General features: G+C 46.3%; 9 protein-coding genes across 9 annotated transcripts; 4 read left to right on the forward strand and 5 right to left on the reverse strand.

Moving 5' to 3' along the window:
* Positions 1–26: 26 nt before the first annotated feature.
* On the reverse strand, positions 27–2,060 carry N7510_010112 (amidase; the record flags this gene model as incomplete). The annotated part of the gene is made up of 1 exon (XM_056982037.1): positions 27–2,060. The coding sequence occupies one exon, from the start codon at positions 2,058–2,060 to the stop codon at positions 27–29; it is 2,034 nt and encodes a 677-aa protein (XP_056829873.1).
* Positions 2,061–3,197: 1,137 nt separating this feature from the next.
* Positions 3,198–4,388, forward strand: N7510_010113 (agmatine deiminase family protein; the record flags this gene model as incomplete). The annotated part of the gene is made up of 1 exon (XM_056982038.1): positions 3,198–4,388. One exon carries the CDS (start codon positions 3,198–3,200, stop codon positions 4,386–4,388), a length of 1,191 nt encoding a protein of 396 aa, XP_056829874.1.
* An 886-nt stretch (positions 4,389–5,274) lies between these two features.
* On the forward strand, positions 5,275–6,922 carry N7510_010114 (uncharacterized protein; the record flags this gene model as incomplete). Its single annotated transcript, XM_056982039.1, has 2 exons — positions 5,275–5,419; positions 5,475–6,922. The coding sequence occupies 2 exons, from the start codon at positions 5,275–5,277 to the stop codon at positions 6,920–6,922; spliced, it is 1,593 nt and encodes a 530-aa protein (XP_056829875.1).
* Positions 6,923–7,018: 96 nt separating this feature from the next.
* Positions 7,019–8,711, reverse strand: N7510_010115 (uncharacterized protein; the record flags this gene model as incomplete). The annotated part of the gene is made up of 5 exons (XM_056982040.1): positions 7,019–7,381; positions 7,436–7,933; positions 7,990–8,202; positions 8,254–8,379; positions 8,433–8,711. 5 exons carry the CDS (start codon positions 8,709–8,711, stop codon positions 7,019–7,021), a joined length of 1,479 nt encoding a protein of 492 aa, XP_056829876.1.
* A 453-nt stretch (positions 8,712–9,164) lies between these two features.
* On the forward strand, positions 9,165–10,957 carry N7510_010116 (alpha-methylacyl-CoA racemase; the record flags this gene model as incomplete). Its single annotated transcript, XM_056982041.1, has 2 exons — positions 9,165–10,639; positions 10,702–10,957. The coding sequence occupies 2 exons, from the start codon at positions 9,165–9,167 to the stop codon at positions 10,955–10,957; spliced, it is 1,731 nt and encodes a 576-aa protein (XP_056829877.1).
* Positions 10,958–11,431: 474 nt separating this feature from the next.
* Positions 11,432–11,887, forward strand: N7510_010117 (GNAT family N-acetyltransferase; the record flags this gene model as incomplete). The annotated part of the gene is made up of 1 exon (XM_056982042.1): positions 11,432–11,887. One exon carries the CDS (start codon positions 11,432–11,434, stop codon positions 11,885–11,887), a length of 456 nt encoding a protein of 151 aa, XP_056829878.1.
* Positions 11,888–12,109: 222 nt separating this feature from the next.
* Positions 12,110–14,132, reverse strand: N7510_010118 (fungal specific transcription factor domain-containing protein; the record flags this gene model as incomplete). The annotated part of the gene is made up of 2 exons (XM_056982043.1): positions 12,110–12,728; positions 12,781–14,132. 2 exons carry the CDS (start codon positions 14,130–14,132, stop codon positions 12,110–12,112), a joined length of 1,971 nt encoding a protein of 656 aa, XP_056829879.1.
* A 631-nt stretch (positions 14,133–14,763) lies between these two features.
* On the reverse strand, positions 14,764–15,356 carry N7510_010119 (SRPBCC domain-containing protein; the record flags this gene model as incomplete). Its single annotated transcript, XM_056982044.1, has 3 exons — positions 14,764–14,994; positions 15,056–15,205; positions 15,267–15,356. Coding segments are annotated over 3 exons (471 nt in total), but the record flags the coding sequence as incomplete, so codon positions are not given.
* Positions 15,357–15,795: 439 nt separating this feature from the next.
* Positions 15,796–16,899, reverse strand: N7510_010120 (zinc-binding alcohol dehydrogenase family protein; the record flags this gene model as incomplete). The annotated part of the gene is made up of 2 exons (XM_056982045.1): positions 15,796–16,441; positions 16,523–16,899. 2 exons carry the CDS (start codon positions 16,897–16,899, stop codon positions 15,796–15,798), a joined length of 1,023 nt encoding a protein of 340 aa, XP_056829881.1.
* Positions 16,900–20,974: the final 4,075 nt, after the last annotated feature.

The raw sequence follows: 20,974 nt of genomic DNA on the forward strand, positions 1-20,974 counted from the left end.
TAAATATCACTATGTCAAAAGCCCTTTTACAAGATAACCAATTCTGCAGCTGAGAGACCAACAGTTGTGCGACAAACAACCACACAAATCGTGCGCACTAACATTGGGCTTCTCCACCGCTTCCGAGGCATCTCTCGAGCCGATATAGGGTAACAAAGCTCGATCTTCCAATTCTTGCCATTAACGGAGACCTTTTGGGACACGCCATTGATGTAACAAGACATATCTTGGAGCTCGGAGTTCTTTATATCCATCGTGCCCTGAATTTGAAGATGTACTTGCGATCCTCTGATTTCTTTGCTCCTCAATTTGATTGCCATGGAAGGTAGCCCCAATTTTGCAAAATCTCCGCAAATTTGAGTTGCGGGTTTTAAGTCAATGAAATCAGAGTCGAGGGCCGGCACCAAGGGAGGCTTTCGGCGGTTTTGAGTTGCTGCTTCAAAGGCGTATCCGAACTTCAAAAGAGCGTTGTCATTGTAAGCCTTTCCAGCAAAAGTCAAATTTACGGGCATTTTGATATCGTCCATAATTCCCATCGGTATTGAGACTGTTGGAACACCCAGATGGCGGATTGCCAGATTGCCGTTTGAATACAAAACTCCGTTCCTCCAAGCAAGCCGGGATCCCTCACTGTCAATATCTGCATTCGAGGGTCCTACATCACCGTTTGCTGGAAAGACCACTGCGTCCAAAGTTTTGCTTTCCATCCAATCTTCCAATGTCTGCTTTCTTGCATGTTCCAACACCTGTAAGGCTGGGTCCATGCCTGGGAGGTCAAACATAGAGACTGGCTTCTTTGATGGATAATTCACCAAATCGAGCCAACTCAATTGGTTGTCTGCTTCATCTTCGCCCTGTAGTGTCCCAGGTTCTAGTGGGAAGATCATGTGTGGATCGACCTGCGATAACGACTGGCAGTTAGACTGGCCATTCGCAATCAAAAAATCGTCCCAGACATGAGCTATAAGTTCACACCGCTCAGTTTTGAGCCATCTCTCTGGTAAACCCTCAATATTTGCCCACTGATCAGTGGTTGGGTCACAGGCTTCGTATGTCGTCACGAGCGGAAAGTCAACCTCCACAACGGTTGCACCACAAGATTCCAGACTTTGTTTAGCAGTTTCCCATAGCTTGATCATTGAAGGTCGAATTGATATAGACGCGGGGCCTTTCGCCCCCAAGTACATGGAGGGTATTCCAAGCCGCTTTCCTTTCAAAGATTGTTCATCTTTAAGTTCCAAAAAAGAATCGGGTCGAATTTCGTCAGGCGTCGGTAGCGGAACAAAGGGCTGTTCGTTCCAAAAATCCCCGGTTGACTTAGAAACATTCACTGCAAGAATATCGAGAACGCGAAGCATGTCATCCATTGTCCGTGTGAGGGGAACTAGTACATCGCACGTTGGGTATAAAGGAAATACTCCTTCTAGCGAAAGGAGACCTCTTGACGGTGTATACGCAACGAGCGAGTTATTCGACGCAGGAGATCTTCCAGAGGACACAGTTTCCGTACCTAAACCGAAAGCTGCAAAACTAGCTGCGGTTGCCGTGGCAGAACCGTTTGAAGAACCAGATGCGTAGGCTGCGGTTAGATAGTCCAGATTATATGGGCTTTCTGCACGACCGTAACATCCACGCTGCATTCCCCCATTGGCCATCGCAGGCATGTTTGTCCTGCCAAGGACAACGGCACCAGCAGCTCTCAACTGCTTGACACAAGTTGCATCATCTGTTGCAACAAGGTTTTCGAAAGCTGGTGAGCCGGCGGCAACTGTCATTCCCTTGACTTTGATATTATCCTTCACTAGGAATGGAATGCCTTCAAGAGGTCTGGGAGGGTTTCCCATGGCTCTATGAGCGTCTGATGCAGCAGCTTCTTCAAACACGGAAGTGTTGAGGATGGGAATGGCGCTAAGTTTGATTCCAGCCGCATCGTAAGTGCTGATACGGCGAATATACCGCACAACCAATTCAACGCTTGTAATGTGCCGCGCGGAAAGTGCCGATAGAATGTCTGAGATGCTTGCATCAAGAATACTCATGTACTCTTCTCTTTCCTCCATGGCCTGCACATAAATTATTATCTTATTTGGCAACAAATAACAAAGAAGGACTTACTCTTTCCAATTCAAGGGTTCAAGGTGGAATGAGATGAAGGCCGGGGGGCTTGATGCGCTTTGCACAATTCAACCCGTGAGAGGTTATTAAACATTAAACATGGGCTTCCCGCAGTATATATAGCTCAATGGATAATACTTGCCCCGCTCTTGGCTAGGGATAGTACTCTCACCCAAAAAACTCCTTCTCGGAAACTGTCTAGAGAAGATGTTACGTCACTCTCGTCTAATTGTCAAGTCATGCCTTGAGAACTTGAGTAGATTACATCCGGCTTGGGCAGAAGAAAAAGAACTACATCCGATGGATGCCAGTTCTTTGTGGAGTTCTCGAGTCGCCTTCCCCTTTTGGCTTTCCTACCCAGGCGACTGATCCTGAATCTAGACGCAGCCATGGTTCAAACTCCGACTTTGTCCTCAAACAAACTTTTATATTTCTATAACATTCAGAACTCTTAATCGGGAGAACACGAGATACTGGTTATTTGACGTTCCTTCTAGTTGACCCAGGGCGCAAGTTGTCACTATTGGCTTACTTCTTCGGACAATCCGGGAGCAGTGGAGACCCCTGAAATCGAAAGGGATAGACTCGAAGGACTTGTGAATTGGACAATTCTTAATTGCCTGCTATTGCTTGGACTTTCCCTCACAGGATTACCGCGATTCGAGTTGGCTCAAGTTACAAATATCTGAAAACGTGGCAGATGAATCCGATTGGCTGGAGATACCTACCCCGGTTTTTGCCTGAGCGGACAAAAGTCCGCTGTTGGGTTTGGCCTCGGGTTCAGTATCCACCTCTATCTACGGGTCGATGTCAAGATGATCATGTGTCATGAGAGAAAAACGCGCTTTCGCAGCCCGCGGACTCCGAGAGGCAATCTCATGAGCGAGTAAGGGAATAGTTTGGACAACGAGCTATATCTCGCTGGCAGTGACAATTGATTTTTATCGCTGCAATCAAATTCTTATATATTTTACCCCTTCCCAATACCATCCAATGGCCTGAACCACAAACTCAGAAGAAAACGTCGAGCCACCTTCTGATATTGGTTTCGGTCTGGCACCATTTGCCTCCCATCCGCAACAATGACTGCCAAGTTAGTCAATGCTCCAGAATACCCACGAATGTTGGAATATGAATCTAACATTTTCTTTGCCAGGTTTGAATACCCAGCTGAAACTACTCGCCATATTGCGACAATTCTCGGATTTCCCTCCAAATGCTCATTGCCTCCTGTCCACTATCGCAATGCATGTGAGGAAATATCTCAGCTGGCTAAGTTAGTATCCGAATTTGAGCCAGTGCGTCTATACACGAAGCCTGAAGACGTCAAATTGGCACAATCAATGATTAGCAACAAAGACTGCGGTTCCTTTGGGGTCGACATCATTCCATTCGACACCAACCATCTCTGGGTTCGCGATACAGCGCCAGTATACGTTATTGGTGGTGATTCAAACCCAGAAGACAGAGATAGGCGGCTAGCGATCAACTTCAGGTTTCACGAATGGGGCAACAAAATCTCTCTGCAGAATGGATTAGAGATCGATTACGAGTGGCCAGACTTGGGTGAAGATGAGATTCGAAAAAATTCAACTTTCGCCAAACGGGTGATTGAAAACGATTTCCACCCTTCCCCAGTGACCTGTATCGAATCAAAAGTGTGTTTGGAAGGAGGCGCCATAGTTTGCGATGGCGATGGTACACTGATCGCCAGTGAAAGCAGTATCATTGACAACGAACGAAATCCCGGACTGTCTAAGCAGACTATCGAAGAAGAGCTGAGCCGTTTGCTTGGAGTTAAGAAGTTTATCTGGTTTCCGGGATTTAAAGACCTGGATGTCACAGATGTTCATGCGGACGCGGAGGTGCAATTTGTTCGGCCTGGTGTTGTTGTTCTCTCTCGGCCTCATCAGTCTGCCCCGAAAGATTGGTGGAAAGTTTACGAGCAAGTGAAAAGAGCACTCACACTTGAAAAGGATGCAATTGGTCGCCAAATTCAAATTCACACAATCGATGAACCCGACCCGAAGTTTACGAAGAGTTCAAAGCATGAGGATCCTGCTACCAACTATGTGAACTTCTATTTTGTCAATGGAGGGCTGATTATCCCTGGATTTGGGGATCCACAAAAGGACATACAAGCACTGGAGACCATGAAGGCACTGTGCCCCGATCGTATTGTCAAGCAAATTCATGTCAATGCCCTTCCTCTGAACGGTGGCGTTATACATTGCTCTACACAGCCTGTCATTGATATCAGCGGCGGTTTCTGAAAGATAGTCCAGATAATTAGCATCAAATTCACAGGAGATAAAATATCCACCACTTTATTATTGCGATATGAATTCTAGACTGAGCATTTGTCGCTCATGTATTCATCATAGTACCAAATCTGGGGCATTAGTTAACTAGAAGATCTGCGCTATTACATAATTGACAGTCAGATTAAGAAGAAAAGTTTCTAGCGCTAGTCAGATCCATTAACCTTGAATTCAAGAGCTGTTATCTCCCGATACGACAGCGGACAAAAGTCCGCTCGGGCACAAACGTAATAGGAATTCCCGCGAAAGGAAAGAGAAGCCTACGCAAAAGGATGGGTAGGCATAAGCAGGCAACAATTTTTTAATTTGTTATGGCTTCATGATTAACAAGCCAGGCTTTTCCCTCCCTTCTCGCCTGGTTTTTCTGATACTATTACAATAAACTCAAAATAAAGCCGCCATGATTGATCATCTTAAAACCTATCACTAGTAAGACTATGGTCGTCTCCTCTTTCCTCATTTAGATATCGGCTTACCCCTAAGATACAAGGGATTCGAGTCGGCGACCAATTAATAATCTGTCGTAAAATCCATTATTCGCAGACTCATCACTATCAATTCATGTTCCGGATACCCCGCATCTCCGCGACCCATCGCAGGGCCCCGAATGCTAAGGTTCCAGTGTGGTCCCGAAAACTGGAATCGCTAAATTTCATTCGCTGCAAACGTCACCTTATCTTCCTTTCTTTCAATCAAACTGAGAGCATGGTTAACAAGCCAGAAAAATCATTATAATTGGAAAAGGATATAAATATTCCATGCCGCTCTTCATGCTTGGTAGGAAAAGTTTCCACGGTTCTGTTTCTTGTTTGACCTCTTCGGCACCAGCTCATTTAACATGGATCTGGAACAGCCTCTCAAGCCAAGCCTATCCGACCAAGATGTACAAGATGCGCAAGATCTTGCTATGCTGGGGCATAGCCAGGACTTGACTCGAAAATTCGATATGTGGAGCATGCTTTCGCTAACATTCTGCGTCCTGGGTATGTTAATTGTTCATCAACTACCTTTTCCTTCCATGGCTGATTCAGATTCCAGGCACATATTATGTTTTCGCCCAGGATCTTAGCGAAGGATTGACCAACGGTGGCTCTATCTCTATCCTCTGGGGGATGATAGTTGTCACCGCATGCAACATTTGTATCGCGCTTTCATTGGGCGAATTGACAAGCAGCATGCCAACGGCCCTTGGACAGGCGTACTGGGTATATCGACTTTGGAAAACACCCACGGGCCGTTTCGTTTCCTACATGTGCGCCTGGATAAATACATTTGGCTGGTGGACTTCGGCAGCCTCTCTCAATGCGTTCTTGGCGGAATTTCTGCTGGAGATTAAAACCATGTTTGACCCGACCTGGGAGCCCAGCGGGTGGGTCAATTTCTTGGTGTATGTTGGTGTCACATTTCTTTTGACCGCCATCAATGTTGTTGGTTGTCGCAAGGAACGGGTACTTCCATGGCTGAACAACTTTGTTGCGATATGGTACCTCGGCATGTTTGTCGTTCTCTCCCTGGCACTTCTAATTTCAGTGGGGATCAGAAGCGACTTGTCTTTCCAATCTGCAGCCTTCGTTTTTGGGAAATGGAACAACAATACCGGCTGGAGTAATGGGGTAGTATGGTTCACAGGGATGGTACAAGCAGCATATGGATTGACGGCGTTCGATTCGGTTATCCACATGGTCGAAGAAATACCAGCACCTCGCCAGAATGTCCCACGCATCATCTGGATGGCAGTGCTTTTTGGTGCAGTAACAGGCTTCATTTTCATGATTGTATGCCTTTTCTGCATCCAAAATATGGGTAACCTTCTGCGTGCTCCTTTACCATTCATTGACCTCGTTCGGGAGACTGTTGGCCTCGAAGGGGGTGCTACACTTATAACTCTCTTTACCATCAATGGAATAGGGCAGGGCGTCAGTGTTGTGACAACCAGCTCACGTCTAACTTGGGGATTCGCGCGCGATGGCGGCTTGCCAAAATACTTGAGCTACGTTGACCCTGTGTGGAAAGCTCCCGTTCGCGCTTTATGGGCCCAGGGTATTTTGATCAGCCTTGTTGGTCTCCTGTATCTCTTTTCCGACACCGTGCTTCAAGCGATATTGAGTGTGAGCACTATCGCTCTGAACATTTCTTATGCGATACCTATTGTGACCCTACTATTCACTGGGCGTGATCAAATGCCACCATCCCTCTACGACCTTGGCCGTTGGGGCCCCGCTCTCAACTGGATCAGTATCATTTACTGCATCATTACGACTATCTTCTTTCTCTTTCCCAGCACCCCCAACCCCACTCCGAGTAACATGAATTACGCGATCGCAGTACTTGGTGTTATGCTCATCGCTTCGGTGACATTCTGGTTTATCAAAGGGAGCCAAACATATCTGCAGACCGAAGATGCTGTGGCTCAGATTCTCCAGGCACAGCAGCTGGAGCTTATCGAGGAGCCTCCAAGAGAAAAACAGGACGGGAAGGAAAGATAGAGGGTACAGCTGTTAGCCCTCAGCTAGTCATGCCTTGACACGGAATGTTTTTGCTTTGTAATATAATATACGGCTTTGATATTCTTCGAGCGTGAGCTAGTACGTGTACTTAAATCCAGGTAGTCCCTCAAGAACAAGTAGCCCCTGATCAACATTTCGGTTGCACCGTTTGAAATGCAGCGATAGTAGTAGCACAGTAAGGATCAATAATCCGCTGCAGGCCATGCAAGCTATAATCCCTGGATGATATGACGGTGCATCCTGGGACCTGAAGACCAGCGACCCAGCCATTCCTCCAGTTCCACCAAATCCTACAAACACAGCAGTGCAAAGTGCCCGTTTCCACTGGCCGCGGATATTGTTGGCCTGATAGGCCATTGCCGCTGGAACGTTGGCAACGGGCCCAATTGTAGTCAGAAATACGCCAAAAAGGCGAGATCCCGTATTCTCTGTAAATGCCTAACCAGAATGTCAACCTTTTCATTGTTTCGTAGGAGTGATATAATGAATTACCATAAGTGGCAGCCCAATCAAACATAAGAGCGCATTGAATATCAAAACAGGCCCACGGAGTCGGTACTTATCCGCGAACCATGCTGTGCCATAAGTCACGATAGCAGATGCTGCGTAGGGTGGAGCGTATAAGCAAAGTGATGCTCCTATCGAGAAGCCCATCTCTTCATTCAAGATAATAGGCATGAAGTAGGAGATTGCGTAGGCAACTGTAGTCGTACAGAAGAAGATCAAACCGAAAGCCCAAGGTTTGACATCAAGAGCTGCAGAGAAGTACTTCTTCCAATGAAATTCATCCAGCTCCGTATCGCCGCGGTCTCGTGATATGCGACGTAAGATGAAGTCGTATTCGCTGTCGGAGAGAAAGTGACGCCGAGAAACTTTCATGCGGTCAGGAAAATCAATCAGCATGAATGCACCGAGAATGCCGAGGGAGCAAGTAATTAGGCCCTCAATTATGAAAATCCAACGCCAACCATCAATTCCTGCTAGGCCATTCTATAAATCAAATATCAGTATGGAAGTTTTGAATAGCATGCGAGACTGTCACCTACCATTTGCATAATCCCATATGACAAGATACCCACAAATGCCGAAGCAACACAGCCCAGTAGGTAAAAGACAGCGTATCGTTTCTGCATGTCATAGCGAGAATACCAGGTAGAAATTAAATAGACGCATCCTGGAAAAAATCCCGCCTCGAAAGCACCTATGATTGCTCGGATAGCCACCATCTCAGACCATTTTTTCACAAATCCGCCGCACATCTGCATTGATGTCAGTAATCGATCTCGAGAAGAAGTGTTGACTGAGCATACCATGACAATACCCATTAAAAAGGTAGTGCCCGAAAGGAAACCAACGGGTCCAAGCTTGCGAATCAAAATGGAGCCAAATACCTGACCAACAATGTATGTTGGAAAGAAACAAAGTGCAATGATGCTCTTATCAAAGGAATCAGTTGTGATTGACCACGAAGGAGTTTGTTGGGACTGACATATCGAAATCCAACAAGATCTAGTCCCTGCTTCATCCCAGCAATTGCAGCTGCTCCTATATTTCCCCTATCCATTAGAGACACCATATGCAAAAAGCCGAGAACACCAATCAAGCGTCGGTCGATGCGGTGAATGATTTTCCGTTGCTCATCATAGCCGAATTCGAGATCTTCATCCAGGTTTTCCTCTTCAAAGGCCTTCTCTGGACGAACTGCTTCCTCATCACGTACCGGCATACCTTCGGTAACACAAGGAGGGTCGTTTGTTTGGGTAGCCATGTGTTCGGACACGCGTTCGTGACACTCGATTCTTGATGCGTTGGATGAATGTTGATTCAATTGAAACCGGCGCCCAGCGCAATAACTCGATCAATTGAATTGGAGAATTGCGACCTCTGAAAATGCCATTTGGATCTGAGGGAATTGCGGTTTTAAAAGCATCGTCACCACATGTAATCATTCAATAATTTACCCCAGGCTTCGCGTGGGGGAAACGCTAAAGTGGGTCCGACAAAGCCTGGAATCGGAATGGAAAAGTACCGTATCGTGTTGTCAACGCTAGTAAATCTAGCCATGCTTCGCGCGGAGAAAAATGTCGCAGATATCTGTCTCTTAAGACTTCGTGGTTCCTCTTATGCAGACTGTGTTCATCTAAACCACGTATCATCTTTTTCTTTATTAGTCTTGAACGAAAAGCATCGGTTGAATCTTCCAAAGCTTGATCCTTTGAAGATGAATGAATCAGCCTCCTCGCAATCTTACTCTGTTCCATTGAACGCACGGCGGGTATTTGAAGAAGGGATTCTTAATAACGCCTGGATCAGAAAGCACCTGCCTCCTGAAGCAGTCGACTTCTCAGCTCGGATCATATTTTCTGGCAACAATGAACCCAGTATTCCCGTCAACTGGCGCTTTGCAGAGTCAGCAGCAGCGCTCAAGGCCCTCGAGGCAACTCTTATTGCCGCATTAATGAAGAAGAAAGAAGATCTTTCGGTCGAAGGAGCGACTATCAACACCGACCACGCTCAGCTCTTTCTGATGTCTTGCTATTTATGGACAATCAATCCCGACTCCAAAGATGCTATCTCGTGCACTCAAAATGCAAATCTTCTTGATAAGATGATTCCAGACTACAATTTTCATGGGAGAGATACAACACTGTACCGCAAAATGGTCACAAATATCTATAGAACAGCGGACGGGCGCTACTTCAATCTTCACGGGAGTCTGCAGCCAGACATCACCTTGGACATGCTTGGACTTCCACGTAACATGGAAGTGTCAAGCAATGAAGAAGCTGTGGCACCTTTTATCGAGCGACTCTCGCGTTATGACAGCGAGAAATTGCAACACCAAGTATCAGATGTCTACAAGCAAGCTGGTATCATCTGCCATTCTGCTGTTTCATTTCGGGAAACTGAGCATGGAAAAGCAAATTCTCATGTATCGCTGTTTGAGATCCACGACTGTCCGTCCTCAGCACAAGTTCCAACATGGTGGTCGACTCCATCTGGTCAGAGTTCTTCTCAAAGACCACTTGCAGGTCTCAAAGTAGTGGATATGTCTCGAATCATTGCTGCACCAGCGATATCTCGCGGCCTTGCTGAGCTAGGAGCATCCGTCATGCGTGTCACTTCCCCGAAACTTCCAGATCTTCATAATCTACATATTGATCTCAACTGGGGTAAATGGAACTGCAGTATAGATTTAACGACAAAAGAAGGGAAGCAAAGTTTACGGGACCTTATTTCCGAAGCAGACGTTGTCATTCAAGGTTATCGACCCGCTTCGCTCGAGAAGCATGGCTTCGGCCCTCAAGGCATCTTAAACATGACAAAAGATCGTCCACGAGGAATTGTCGTGCTTCAAGAGAATTGCTACGGGTGGTATGGCCCATGGTCTCACCGCAGTGGCTGGCAGCAGATCAGTGATTCCTGTGTTGGTGTATCTCATGGCTTTGGCAAGTCAATGGGACTGAAAGACGGCGAGAGCGTAACGGCAATTTTTCCAAACAGTGATTATATGACGGGTATCTCCGGCGTTTGTGCCGTTCTAATCGCCTTGATGAGGAGGGGGGAGACCGGGGGTAGTTATATCGCTGAGGCGGCACTGAACTACTACAACCAGTGGCTCGTGAACGATGTTGGCGAGTACCCAGAAAATGTATGGCACACCCTGTGGGCTCAACATGGCAGGATGAAATTTCGGTAAGTGCTTTTGTTGCGCCGATGGCTATTGATTCTGACGATTCCTCGCGTATGATCTCTAGCTCGTACAGCAACCCACAGTTCACTGCGTCTCGAGTTCTGAGCTCACTTCAGAAGGAAAGAGGGGATATTTTGTTTAATCCTGCATTCTTCGAAACACGGGAAAGCCAGGCGTTGAAGGCCAACGTCAGGATAGTCAAGCCAGTGATCGATTTCGGGAAGAGTGATATACGCCTTGGCTACAACATTGGAACTCGAGGAAATGGCCACGATTCTCCTCGGTGGCCAAACGATCTAATGCAGGAAGAGATAAAGTAGACTCTACGCAAAGAAGAGAATCAATTTCATACGTCTAAATCACATACAGTATCGTGGAATACCGTACCTTACCGTAAGGATTTGTACGTGCTCGATTTTAGCCACTTGCGACCTTCCATATGATCGCGCTAGGGCTTCGGGCTCGGCCAGGTTAAAGCCTATTTTTCGGGCCCTAAACCCGATTCTTCGGCCTGATCCCTACTATTCGGATAGACATTCTCTAGTACCGATATGTATCTGTCCATTTATTGCACAGTTTAACTCCAATAATGCACCCATATACGATAGCTTCGAATTCAGTTTTACCACAAACTCTTGCGACTTGATTTCTGGAAAATAAATACGAAATGCGCTAACCTTATTACAGGTCACCGCCCTGTAACCCAGGCAGAAACGTAACTGTAGTGCTGATGATCTGGTAAGTTCGCTTAGTCGACTTCACGGTTCGCGACTTCTCCTTTCTTCCCATTCAAAATGAACCCCAAGACCGCCTCAGATCTTCCCACTGGATACACTCTTCGCACCGGCTACCCTTCGATCCCACAATATCTTCACCTTCGGTCCGTGGCGGGGCTTTCTCCCAAGACACCGTCCCAGGCGGCTGCGATTCCCTCAGGAAGCTGGTTCGGCTGCTATATCACCTTCGACGTGGAAAATGAAGAAACACAACTGGTCGCCATGGGTAGGATCATTGGAGACGGTGGCTGGTATTTCCACATCGCCGACATGGCTGTCCATCCTGACCACCAGAGGAAGGGCCTCGGAGATTCGGTTTTGAAGGCCCTGCTACAGCAAATCCACCAGGAGGCACCCCCAGACGGCAAGCCTTATATCTCCCTGATGGCAGATGAACCCGGGCGGAGATTGTACTATAAGAATGGCTTCGTGGAGTCGGCGCCACATTCATTGGGCATGGTTCTCAAATCCTAACTATATAGAAGAGTATATAGGGGTCTGATTGTTATATTGATATTCTTGATTGTTAAGCGGGCAATTGGGATATGATGTGGTTCAAATAGAGTAAGATCATTTTGGTGCACAACGTATATCTGCGGCAATTCCCAAATTTCCGGGAAAAAACAGACACAACAGGGTAGCACACTTTCTACTTCGCCATGATTTTCAAATCTTGCTCTAGTCCAGATGTCCACTCTAGCTCTGATAATTTGCAAAGGCCTGGGAGGGAGGTGTATCGAAAGTGAAGCTTCCACCCGAGCCTTTTGGCACAAGCTCTGATAACATCTGCGAGCCAAATATATCTCCCGCCCAAAAGTCTTCTGAGAGTATATTCTCGACTTCCGCCAAGTATTCCCTGCCATTCAGCTGTGACTGGTTCCGCACGGTTCCCTCGAGCTCTGTCGAGCAGTCTTCAATATCGCGAAGAATTTCCTCCGGGTCGAGTTGAGTATCATCAACTAGGTTGATATCATGCGAGATATAATCTGAGAATGTATAGTCAGGAGACCGCCCTTCATGGCAAGAATGAGAGAGAATTGCCGAGTCATATAGATCAGCTGGAGTTCTTGGGTTTTCGATAGCAATATCATCAACCCAGCCGATTCTTTGATGATCGCCATCGATTGCCAAACCAGACTGACCTGACACCTTGCCGAGGGTTTCCATAACGTTTGTGATGATAGCCTCCCAGAGGTCCCGATACTTCTTCACGCACTGGCTGCGGTCTGCAACATCATAAAGGATGGAAGAACAGGCACGTAGATCGTTTGCTATTGTGATTGACCAGAGTCGAGGACATCGCAAAAGACAATAACTGATAACCAGGATTAGCCATGCTCTTCGTCTACATTGGAATTCATACCCACCACATTGTAAGCCCGGCCATGAACATGAAGTTGACAAGGATATAGCCCCAACCAAGGTAGTCTTTCTGACGCAATTTCTTGAAAAGTTGACACATCTGTCCCGAAGCTCTCATACAAACGCGAACCAAATCATGGTCTGGAGGAAGTTCCTTCAGGAACGGTTGGAGAATAATCCGAATACCATTATTCCAGTGCATATGAATCCACTCATTGTCAGCCTGCGAGAGACTAGAAGGTAACGATCTTTCGTAGTCTTCTAGAGAGGACAGGAACGATGGAACCATAGGGAGCAATAGAGAAATATTCTTGTCGACACGGTAGATCTCGTTATGAATTTGCGATCTTAACCGGGCCAATTTGATAGAAGGAACAAAGGTGCCGAGGCTCTTTGTGAGGCTTTCCTCCTCAGAACTTGTCAGCTGGTCAGCGGCAGCAGCTTGAAAAGGTTTTTCAAAATTAACCGGAAGGGCGACATCGATGTCATGATCTGCAATATTGACGGGCCGGCCGAGAGACCATGCAATATGACGATCCAGTATATAAACACTCCAAAACATTCTGCGCCTTGCTTGAGCCTCGCAGTATTTGAGGCTGAAATAATTGATCTCTCTGTGCAACCCTAGATCGATTGCAGTTCTCATTGCAAGGCCGATCAGATACCATATTGTGGAGCTGGATGTCGAACGCAAATTGTAAATGACAAGCAACATCATTCCCTCGATATTTCGAATGGAACGAGATTGCATGACAGGATCTTTGAAATTAAGGGCAATTTGGAAGAGGTCCTCTGGAGCGGCAGAATTGTATCTGTCCGGGGTCTTTTGCATCGCTGATCCAATGGCATATACGATGAAGAGCTTGAAAGCTTCCCATCTTTTTGTCGAATTAGGCGCAAGCAGTTGATTTCTCTTCATATGTAGCTGGAATATCTCGACCCGGTCTAGAAACGGGAGTAGTTGATGCAAGTTTCCGAAATAGGCCTGGATGAATTTCACTCCTGCAATATCTGTTGGAGGAGCGATCCGGTTCTGCTGGGAAGCATTGGACCTGCGCCCATGCCACTGTTCCCGACTACTCGCATCTGACAGAGCATTCATCCAAACAGCGTCTTTCATCATCAGGTCCAAGCTCGTTGCGATCATCTTTCCTGATGAGGGGCCGAGATGGGCTGGCTCATTGCCCACGACATGACCCAATGTCATGCAGTCCACCACATCGGAAAACTGGCCATTTTCTCTAGAGTAGTACCTCGGGCTGTTTTCAGCTGTACATGGAGCTGAACCGTCCTCTGACATAGCACTGAGCTGAGCCTCTAGAGTCTCAATTCTGCTGAACAGTGCATCCTTTGACATGCCGTGGTATCTCTCCGGTGCGCTCTCGGGTCGCTCAGTCTCTGATCTTGCGCATGGCAAGTTCGCAGCCCCGCAGTTTGCACAGGTTGGAAACCCGATGCATCGTTGTTTCCGACGGCGACAGCGTCTGCATGCTTGTGGAGTGCGTTTTCGTATTCGGAAAGCGGGCTGATCCATTGAGATAATTTAATGGGAATAAATAAAATGGAGGTCGAGCAGTGACCTGCAAGAAATATCTCCGACGTCTCGGAATTTCCTTGGGGTTTGGGGGATTGGCCCCAGAGTGCGGGGAGCATTTGGACCAATAGGGAAATAACCTCGGGACACTAAGGGCAGTCAAGTATTTGAGCTATTAGCGAATGATATCCTGCGGAGATGATGCTTAATCTCCACATAATTGCGACGCATTTATGGCTTGGTATTCATAGCTTAGCAACGAAGAATCTGAGAGCAATACAGATTGAACTACCATAAGAAGCACTAAATTTGCCTTCAGGGGGTATATGTAGAAGCATCAGAGGTGGAGGTGCTAAACGAAAGCAAAAAAGAACAAAATGACAAGAAAAATAACAATTGTGCCAATAACAACGACCTTGAATCTCGTCCCCTAGCAATTGGAAGCAACGCCAGATTAAGCCTCAACTCGAGCCTTGAGGTCTTTATTAAAGCCCGCAAAATCAGCAGCCAGGAATCTTCCTAGAGCATAAGGGCTGAAGAGCCATGACATTAATCCCTTGGGGTCCTCCGTTAACTTGAAAATAGTAGATGATCCATCGTTGGTCGGTTCCATGTAAAAAGAATGCAGACCGGCAATAGTAAAGACTGGAGGGCCTTGCCATTGGAATAGGTTTTCGGAGTTGTCCTTTCTCAGATCTCAGCATTTCGTTTTTTGATTGCAAGGATCTTTGCCCATGCACGCCTACCGTAATTTCGGCAGTGAACTTCATGCCTTCGATATTAACATGAACTTTATCTCCCGGAACAAGTGAGAGTCCCGTTTTGGAGCCATCTTCGGGCTTGATCTCCTTCAGCCACTTGGTGTGCCATTCTGGGTACGCTGAAAAATTAAGAAACTGGGGGTTGCGGAACAATGAGTTTCTATCATTCTCCTAACGGTGCTAGTACGGTACGTACAACTTCCCGCACTTTCGCGGGCGGTGCAGCAATTTCAATCTGGCTTTCGATCATTGTGCAGGGTTCGGTAGTTGTTGATTGTCCAGAAAACTGAGCGTAAGGGGTAGAGGGGAAGAAGAATCAGAGTCGGGCGCGCCAAGGTTTGGTTTCAAGCTTTTGGCCCCCACCGCAACGCGCAAGCTTAATGCAAATTATTATGTTGTTCATCGCCTCACTTTGACTGAGCAGTTTGGCAGCGATAATCACCTAGCAGGCTACATCAACTAGTCAACTAGTTCAAATATTGTCAAAACAGTCGAGTATTTTGCCGAAGACAGGAGTTCCCAGGTTGTCTGCAGGCTGACCCACTCTAGTTGTTTGTTGAGAGGAGTAGTAAGCCGATTATAGCGGCGGATATGATCATATCTATACGGTCGTCAAACTATGCATGCATTTTGACTGAGATAGAAATATTCAAAGGAACAGATATGCTTTCCTCATTGAGTTAAATTATCACCTATCCATCTGCCACATCGACTGACTCTATTCCCTACACACTAACTACAAACTTGTTACCACTGACTCCGTCCTTCATCAACCTCTCTAGACTAGGCTGTATGGCCTCGAATCCCTTTCCCACCACTTCGACATTAGTCGGCAGCTTGAACTGACCACTTTCAAATAAGCGAACCAGTCCCTGCAGCACAGCTTGTCCCCCGTTGGTACCGAATATCTGGCGGCCAAAAACTGCAGTACCATTCACCCCATGTGGAACATTAACGTTTTGGCCCGTGACAACCTGAGAATACAATTGAGAACCACCCGGGTTCAGAGCCGTAAAAACAGCCGGCTGATGAGCCGCAGCTCCAACAACATCGAGGATGGCGTCAACGCCTGCACTACCAGGTGTCGCGGCCGTCATCGCAGCTGTATCCTCCTGCGCAGATCTCTCAAAGCACTGCGTTGCGCCTAGAAAGAGTAAACGCTTATGGTGTTGCTTAGAGCTTGTTGTCAGAATAGTGGCTCCAGGCAGCGCCAGGCGCAGATATTGGATAGCGGCTGCACCAATGCCGGAGCTACCTCCCAGCACAAGAATAGATTCCAGTTTGTACTTGCTGACACTATCTGGGTCGAGATGTGGCAGTGGCAGATGCAAGCCCACCGTCACTGCAGCGGCGGCAGTCATGGTAACGATTCTACCGGGCGCGATCAGGTTAGTGGGCCGTGTTGACTTTAACAGCCATAGAAGAAAGACAAAAAAGAATGATTGGACTTACGGTAGCGATGCTGCTTCCTCAAATGTCAATGCAGCGGGCTTCATGGTCACAAAGTGTGCGGGGACCGTATAGATCTCTTGAAAAGCTCCGGCTTTCGCTTCCATGCCGGCCAGGCTAAAGACCTCGTCTCCTACTTGGAAACCTTGGACGGCATCTCCAACAGCTTCGACAATACCAGCGGCATCAATACCCAGCACAGCGGGCCATGCCTGGATCATAGTTCCGAAGGCACGGTTTTTCCAATCCAGGCCGTTCAAGCCTACGGCTTTGGTACGGATGGAGATCTCATTGGGACCAGGTGCTGAAGCCGGGACCGACACCAGAGAGAACTGGCCGCCCTTTTCGAGAAGTTGATACTGGAGAGAAGTGTTGGACATGTTTAGCTGATCTGGGTGGGCTTGGTTGATAAATGGCTTCTGTAGATATTCTGAAATATATTTTAAACCAATTATTCTGTTATCATTTTTGCAACCAGAATTTGAAAAGTGCCTTGTATCATTGAGTAATTAAGATGATGTCTGATGCTGTTTAGGTCTTTGACATCTTAACTCCGCCAACATACTAGCATAAAGTCCGATATTAACTTGGCTTTCTCCCTGACCAACACGACGGTATTCATAAGCCCCGATTGCCGACATGTCAACGGGAACAGCCTGAAAACAGCCTGCGGAGTTAAATCACAGTTAAGTCCGAGCCAGCAGGATTGATGGATGCCATTTTTTCCAGTGAGGAGCACGAAGTCATTAAGAAGATTCAGGAAGAAAGGCAGGAGCGGCTTCTGCCAACTCGGTTTTGTCGGCAAGAATTGCTGTGCTTATCAGATCGGGCCGTCATCAGGATTTGGGTTACTCCATCGCGACCGTAAATCCCTAGTTCTTTCTATCTAGTCTGATTATCATCCAACCGACTTTCAAGAACAGACGCGGCCTTGCTTGCAATTGGTCTGAATGTCTCTTTTGGGGCACCGGACCAGATTGTATGTGTGTGTATTACAAAGATGACGAAGAGAAAAAAAGATATGCACGGTACACTGGAGGATTGCCACACTATTATTTGTAAAAACAGCAGGATGTGTCCTACTGTCCTACTTGCAGATTTATTGATAGAGGAACTAAGCGTCAAGGTGGTGATTAGGAGGGTAAGAGGTTTATTTATTAGGTTGTGTCTTGACAGGCGTACTGAAATTCATATTTGACTATTGATACCTCGCTTTGGGTGACACCGAGGAAATAAAATATCGTACATTTGCATCCATTGGCCATTGAAGCGAGGTTGCCTTCAGGAAGCTCGGGGCCTATAACCTGCAGTACAAGGTTTGAAACCCCTACCTTGCTTGATGATCGACGTATCACAGCTTTAATTGAACTGGGTGTACATAGTGTGATTCTCGGAAATTAAATAATTGCTTGGCATTTGATGTTGTACAACATGAGAATCATTGATGCGATGAAAGCGGACGGCGTCTTTTCATGTTGCGGGTAATGACTCTCTGTTATCTGTACTCAGCAAACGGCTGCTTCTGGCAAACGTTAAAGTTAATTACGAGTCAGCATCCTATCCTGCTATGGAATGGAAAAAGGTTTGAATTTGTATACCTGCTCTTTACAATCTACCACCGGATTGCTCACTCTGCTACAGTAACAGCAATATGAAACTTTTCAAGTACTTCCAAGTACTCTCAGGACGTCATCGACAAGGAGTTTCATTGACACCGCCTCGAAGCATTCACCCACCGTGGTGCAGGGAAAGGCGAAAAAAAATTCACCGGCATTTGGAATTGCGAACTGCGAATTGAGGAAATGGAAATCCCACACTTCTGTTAATCGCGTAGAAGATGTCACATTAGTTCCACACGGAACCCATAACTTTAGTTCAACCTTAAACTATTTCACAGTAGGAATATTTCATAACGTAATCATGACGACATGATACGCACCATCGTCTCAGCTTTTCTCACTCACGTAATGCTGACTTTTCACTCTCGGTCAATACGAATGTGGCTAATGCCGAACCTTATCTTGATTCTTCATCGACCTTTCTGGTTATAACCTAATTAGGACAATGACCATGCTCCCTCCTATTACACAATTCAATATCTCACAGTTGGAGCAAACAGCGGTGTGTCGTGCCAGTGACTAATCGCTGATCCTGGCCACTGGTATTCAACTTAAGACGTCACAGACATAGTTTAATTGGATATCTAATCACTTGGCCTGGAAATTTCTCTTTTCGGATACGAATAGAAGTAGAGGCAGAGTATGCAACTGACTCGAGAAACTTTTGCCAGAAACCTTGTTTTGTCCACTAAAACCAATAGTGATAGCCTTCTACGATATATTATATAAATGTTGTATGTCCTAGGTCACATCCAAGTCCTACCACCAGGCGTCAAAATTTCCCAAAATTTTCTATCTATCGTGAGGCCTTTTGACTCGATCTCTATTATTATTGTTTTGTTCTCATTATGGGAGAGTTTGATGAAAAAGCTTTTAGAAAGCTTGCCACAAAGCTGCGAGACTCCCTTGATGTCTACGAGCGCAGCTTTTGTGAAGGAGAATCTGCACTCCAATCGACAGCAGTACCAGGCAACTTGACAGAAATTAAACATCGGATTATCGATGGCTGTGGACAAATGCAAGTATTGCTTGGAAATCCACTTTGGACTCTAATGAGCCTTTCAACATCGGTGGGTTAATTTGGAATAGCAGCTTTTATAGTGCTAAATTGATGTGATGCCTAGTACACTATTACAACATGCATGAGTGTGATGCTCGATCTTGATGTTGCAAACAAAATCCCAACAAATGGGGAGATTCAGCTGGAAAAATTGAGCAAGGAGCTAGGGGTCGATCAAGAGTTCCTCAGTAAGCACTTGGCCTCGCCCACGTGAGACATGGAAATTTTGACTGTGTATTACAGGAAGGGTCCTTCGTGTTCTAACCGGGGCGCATATCCTGACCGAGGCGGGCCACGATAGTTTCAGCCATACGAATCTATCTATGTTGATGAAAGATAGGAACGTTAGGGATTTATTGGTAAACAAGTAAGACAAGAGGAGCCTTTTTTTCCTGACCTTCCATCTCTGACCATTTGGTAGTGTCACTCTGGGATTCAGAGCGGCTTCATATGCCACTGAAACATGGAAGCATTACAATTACCACGATCTTGAGTCTTCGAAAGCTATTCCATTCAGAAGAGCTTTTCATTCATCATATTATGATTACCTCTTCAAGCTTAACCCTCAGCTTGGAACGGAGTTTCATCGGGCCATGGAAGCCCTTACCGGAGTTGCAGTGAGAGATATCGCCTTCCGTTATCCTTTCCACGATAGTTTGCAACATATTGGAAACTCGGAGGAGCCTCCAGTCATGGTTGACGTTGGTGGCGGACGAGGCCAAGTTGTCGACAGGATCAATCAACGGTTGCAAACGGCCAATGTGCGATTCATAGTCCAAGATCTCCACTATGATGAAGAACTACCAGGACTTTATTATCAAAGACATGACTTTTTCAATCCCCAGCCTGTTAAAGGTCAGTTCTTCTTCTCAGCCTTGAGGCCATGGTCTAATATGTGTTGTGAAGGAGCTCATATCTATTTTCTCCGGCATATTCTACATGACTTTGGAGATTCGGACTGCATCACTATACTGAATAGGATTGCCCAAGCAATGGTCAGAGGAAAGAGTAAGTTGATCATTTGCGAAGCAATTGTTCCGGATGTACAGTCACCGTTGGCTCTATCTGAATTTGATTTACTCATGGGTGTACTGTTCATGGGATGTGAGCGAACCAAAGATCAATTCGTAGGCTTAATTGAGAGAGTCCGACCCTCTATGGCACTGCAACATGTTACCACAGATGATCCTATCAGGGAATCATTTCTGGAAGTTACACTTTGTTGATGCTTCACTGATCAAATTGTTAGCTACTTGATTTTCTTGGGACTCAAAGGCTTGAAAACAAAGATTGTGTTAGGGCTATGTCTCGAATTTTCGCTTCGCTCAATTACTCATATTTTCTTCAATATAAAACCCACTACATCGGCAATTCACTATTCAAGCATGGAAATTCTGCTCTCGCAGTTGCTCAAAGGGAAGAGACTTAAGCAGGATCAAAGAGTCGCACAAGATGAGACGACCGAGGCTACATGGACGTGGTTAGTGTGGAAGACCCTGCTATTAGTGAGACGAGAATTGTTTTCGAAGTCGACCCACCAGTAACATCCCAGCCGTCAAAGAAGAAGGAAGAGCGCTAAAGGTCACTAGCATCGACTACAGCCAAACAAGCGAATAGAAGATGCAGACAGAGGGAGTTCAGATTATTACGTACTGTGGTATTGTTGCAGGCAAGTAGATTCATTTTCAGGCGATCGATGGGCAAGCCAGCACTCCTCCATACACCTTATATGAACTATACCTTACATGTTTCGTATTGCTGGATAATAAAAAATGT

This window comes from Penicillium lagena, assembly GCF_028827675.1.
Source record: "Penicillium lagena strain IBT 129212 chromosome Unknown utg000007l_segment0_segment0, whole genome shotgun sequence".
Taxonomy (NCBI): domain Eukaryota; kingdom Fungi; phylum Ascomycota; class Eurotiomycetes; order Eurotiales; family Aspergillaceae; genus Penicillium; species Penicillium lagena.